Source organism: Harpia harpyja, chromosome 3 (genome assembly GCF_026419915.1).
Source record: "Harpia harpyja isolate bHarHar1 chromosome 3, bHarHar1 primary haplotype, whole genome shotgun sequence".
NCBI lineage: Eukaryota > Metazoa > Chordata > Aves > Accipitriformes > Accipitridae > Harpia > Harpia harpyja.
Genome location: NC_068942.1, coordinates 66,456,338 through 66,460,580, shown reverse-complemented (window position 1 = coordinate 66,460,580; position 4,243 = coordinate 66,456,338). Strand labels below are relative to the sequence as shown.

At 56.5% G+C, this 4,243-nt stretch overlaps 1 protein-coding gene across 1 annotated transcript; it reads left to right on the top strand.

Moving 5' to 3' along the window:
• The first annotated feature begins 488 nt into the window (after window positions 1–488).
• Window positions 489–2,093, top strand: GSC (goosecoid homeobox). Its single transcript, XM_052783757.1, has 3 exons — window positions 489–819; window positions 1,027–1,286; window positions 1,754–2,093. Exons 1-3 carry the CDS (start codon window positions 489–491, stop codon window positions 1,904–1,906), a joined length of 744 nt encoding a protein of 247 aa, XP_052639717.1. The 3' UTR covers window positions 1,907–2,093.
• The last annotated feature ends 2,150 nt before the right edge of the window (window positions 2,094–4,243 follow it).

Sequence of the window (4,243 nt, the reverse complement as noted above, 5' to 3'; positions counted from 1 at the left end):
AGGGGGAGAAAAAAAAAAAAGTCAAATCTGGTTTTGTTTGTCATCTGCATATTACCAGGAACTAAATCCAGGATGACGTCGCCTGGGTATAAAAAAGGGAAGAGGTTCAGATGGATTATACTCCGAGCAGCCCTCTGGGTTGGGATCAGTAAACAGGCGAGAGTTGAGGGGGGAAAGTTCCAGGGGTGGATCCTGCGCACACACTCGCACACACACACACACACTCGCACACGCACACACAGGCACACACGCACGCTCTGCCCGCAAGCTGCCCTCGGAAAAAGCTCCTCTGTTTTCGCTCCGATCCCTTTTTAAAATTTCTCCGAAAAGTTTCGATTTCGTGGCTCTCCAGCCTTCCCCCCCCCCCCCCCTCCGCCGCAACCACCACCACCACCACCACCACCTACCCTCCCTCCCTCCCACCCTCCCTTCCTTCCCCCCCCGCCCCCGGCCGGTCCCCGCTGCCCTGCCCCGGCACGGTTTGGGGCATGCCTGTGAGCATGTTCAGCATCGACAATATCCTGGCGGCCAGACCTCGCTGCAAGGACTCGGTGCTGCTGCCCCCGAGCGCCGCGCCCGTCGTCTTCCCCAGCCTCCACGGGGACTCGCTCTACGGCAGCGCCTCCGACTACGGCGGATTTTACTCCCGGGCGGTGGCACCCGCCTCCGCCCTGCCGCCGGCCGTCACCGGATCTCGGCTCGGCTACAACAACTACTACTACGGGCAGCTGCATGTGCCGGCGTCCCCCGTCGGCCCTTCCTGCTGCGGGGCCGTGCCGCCCCTGGGCGCCCAGCAGTGCTCCTGCGTTCCCCCCGCAGGTAAGGCGTCCCCCGCCGGGGACGGGGCGGACGGGCTTTCTTTGTTCCCGCAGCCGCGGGGCAGGAGGGGGTGGCGGGGAGCTGGCGGCCCGCAGGAGCGCGGGTAGGCGGCGGCGGCGGCGGCGGCGGGGGGGGGCTTTTTCTCGGGGTGGGGGGGAGCAGCTATCGAACACAAAGCCTGTCGTCGTCTCGTCTGTCTGTCCGTAGGTTACGAGGGCACTGGGTCAGTCCTGATGTCCCCTGTTCCCCATCAGATGTTGCCCTACATGAACGTGGGCACTTTGTCCCGGACGGAGCTGCAGTTACTGAACCAGCTGCACTGCAGGCGAAAAAGACGGCATCGGACTATCTTCACTGACGAGCAGCTAGAAGCGTTGGAAAACCTCTTCCAGGAAACGAAATACCCAGACGTGGGCACCAGGGAACAGCTGGCCAGAAGGGTGCACTTAAGAGAGGAAAAAGTGGAGGTATTTCGCTTTCCCTTTCCTCCTTCCACCCTCTCCCTTTCGCATTGAAACGCGCTCGGACTGGCGGTACCTCCCTCGGTGCGGCTCCAGCCCGGCCGCGCCGGCCGCGGCGAAGGGGAGAGCAACAGGTTTGCCGGGGGGGGGGGGGGGGCGGAGAGGGAAAGCTGTTTATTATTATTTCCAAGCGCCCTTCTCGGGGGTGGCTGGCCGAGCCGATCACACGGCTGGGAGCACATGTCGAGAAGCGGCCGTGCCTCCTGCAGGCGCTCAGCCTTTCCCACCCACCCGAGCGGCAGCTTTCCCCCCGCCTCCCGCCGTCCGAGCGCGGCAGCCGCACGCCGGCCCCGCCGCGGCTGGGAGCGGCTCCGGCCGAGGCAGGGCTCCGGAGGTCAGTCTGCGGGTTTGCTTGTTGTTTTTTTTTTTTTTTATTTTTTTCCCCCTAATAATGTAATTTCTTAACGTAACAGGTTTGGTTCAAAAACCGCCGGGCAAAGTGGAGGAGGCAAAAGCGATCGTCTTCGGAGGAGTCAGAAAACGCACAAAAGTGGAATAAAGCGTCTAAAACGTCTCCGGAGAAGCGACAAGAGGACGGGAAAAGTGACTTGGACTCCGACAGCTGATACCTCGCAGAGGCGGACATTTCCCGTGGACTGTCGGATACGCTCCAGAGGATGCTACTAATCTTGCACAAGCTCTGCCTTGTTGAAGGGGGAAAAATATCTGTATATAATGTACAATGCCCCGAGTTGATTTCCTGTAAATAAAATGTGTTGCGGAGGTGTTGCACAGGTAGACGGCGGCGCGTTTGTTCACCACTCCACCGCGGGGAGAGGAGAGGAGAGGGGAAGAGAGGAAAGGAGAAGAGAGGAGAGGAAAGGAGGGGAGGAGGAAAGCGGCGGTACCCCGGGGACCGGGGCCGGCCTTGCCGGCGCAGTTGCTCATTTAACGAGGTTTGGCATAGTTCGAGAGCAAGCGGAGGGCAGCGCGCTGCCCGCCGGGCCCGTCGGTCACCCGCTCGCTGCAGGCCGAGAAGCGATGGCGGATCCTTCACCCCGAAGGCGAGCGGCGGGCGCCCGGCCGCGCCGGTCCCGTCCCGTCCCGTCCCCGAGGGCAGCGCCCGGGGCAGCCGGGCCCGGCCGCGGGTTGCCGGGCTGGCGCGGGGCGGGGGGGGGGGGACCGCGGCCGGGAGCGAACCTCGCTCCTCCTCCCGGAGCTCCTCGCCGGGCCGCCCGCGGCCGTACCGACCCGGCCGGTGACGGGGCCCCGCGGCCAAAGGCTTCTCCCCTCGGGGAGCGCCGGCCGGCAGCCCCCGCCCCGCTGCTCCTCCCGTCCCGCTGGCCCCGTCGAGCCGGAGGCGATGCCCTTAGGCAGTATTTGCGGGCAAAGCAAATCCGGCCTCGCACTTGTTACTCTGTGCCGTTTCCCTCCGCTTTCCTCTCCCTCTCTCTGCAGTTACGCCCTGTTGAGTTTCCAAAGCGTTTGCCTTTGATCCCCGTTTAGAAAAGCTCTCTCGCTGCATCGGTGTTTAAAACCGCTATTAATGAATTTCGGCCATTGTCAGATGAATTACGCCTAAGGGGAGCACGAGCCCTCGTGTGCTGCTTTTGGGGATGTTTCACAGGACGTTGCTAATGGAAGTTTTCTCCCCTTTGAGGCAGCACCTTTGCAATTAGGAAAGCAGGGACAGCCTGGTCTCATTTTACTCTTCCCCCTACGAGGGCCTTGTAAAAGAGACGTCTGTTCCCCCTGGAAAGCTCACATTCGTTTTCCTTACCCTTTTTTTTCCTGTGACTCCCCGACCGTTAGTGCTCGCCCCTTCAGAGCAGAACCACCGTGGTTTCCCCATGTTGTCTTGTTTAGAAACACCTTTCCCTCTCTGTGTTTAAGAAGACTGTCTATAAATTTAAAACAAATGACCTGAAGGTGTAAAGCCAATGCAGATAACCTCTGGCTGGGAATCTTCATGCTGTGCCTCTCATTCAGAAGTTAAGCGGTAGTGAGCTGATTTTCCTTAATTATGGCCAATGCCAAAACTCGCCTGTACCTATTCAGCTCGTCTGCCTTGGACAAGAAACTGGTTTATGCGAATGTGCTCACCGTTGCTTCCAGTGACACTAGAAGGGTCAACTGCTGTGTTGCTTGTCCTTGTGCTTTTCCTCCCTTTCCTGATATATATCCAGCTTTTTATGGGTGTTGTAGCGTGGTGCGTATTGCAGGCATTAGTGCGATAGAGCCAATCTAAGTACCTGTCCGCTCGGATAACATTCTTAACGTACCCATGTTTCCACGTAGATGTGGCATCTCTCTCCGGGCAATCTCTCCCTGTACCAAGACATAGGAACAGCTGCTGTGGAGGAAATTAAGCATGGTTTTGTATGAGTCAGTCCTTTAGGGGGCTTACAGTTTCATAGCTACTGCTGTCTTGAAGAGAAGAAGAAATTCAGCCTCTTGTTCCTTAGCACAGCAGAGGAGGAAGGGGAAAAGCAAATGGATTCTTCTTCTGCTTCGATATATATCATGGTTTGGCTCTGGAGAGCTATTGTATTTTGGGGATGCTACCTTATTGCTAAGGATGCATATCTGATCTCTGTAAACTGTATTGAATTACAACCCAGCAGCACTAAAAATTAGTTTTCAAATTACTGAAAATTAGTTCTCAAAAGAAGCGTTCTGTTATGTTATATGCAGAAAGTCTCACTGAGTGGATTTTTAATGTCATCTCCTCTGTATTTAGTCATTGTTAGGTTTTAAAGTGCATACTTAATTTGCAAATAAAAGCCAGGTCTAAGGATAATATTGCCCAGGATTTTGCAAATGCTTATATATTTTCTTTACTTGCCATGTATAAATATCCTTACTGCCACACTGGGAGCTTGGTTTTGTTTTGTTTTGGTTTGCATTTTTGTGTGGGGGGTGGTAATTTTGGAAGTCACTATTAAGGATTTTAGCCTGTATAG

Excerpts from the sequence above, each read along its gene's own strand:
- GSC (XM_052783757.1), top strand. The coding sequence starts at position 489 with ATGCCTGTGAGCATGTTCAGCATCGACAATATCCTGGCGGCCAGACCT. Across the intron at positions 820-1,026 it reads CTCCTGCGTTCCCCCCGCAG|GTTACGAGGGCACTGGGTCA; the intron begins GTAAGGCGTCCC and ends GTCTGTCCGTAG. Across the intron at positions 1,287-1,753 it reads TAAGAGAGGAAAAAGTGGAG|GTTTGGTTCAAAAACCGCCG; the intron begins GTATTTCGCTTT and ends TTAACGTAACAG.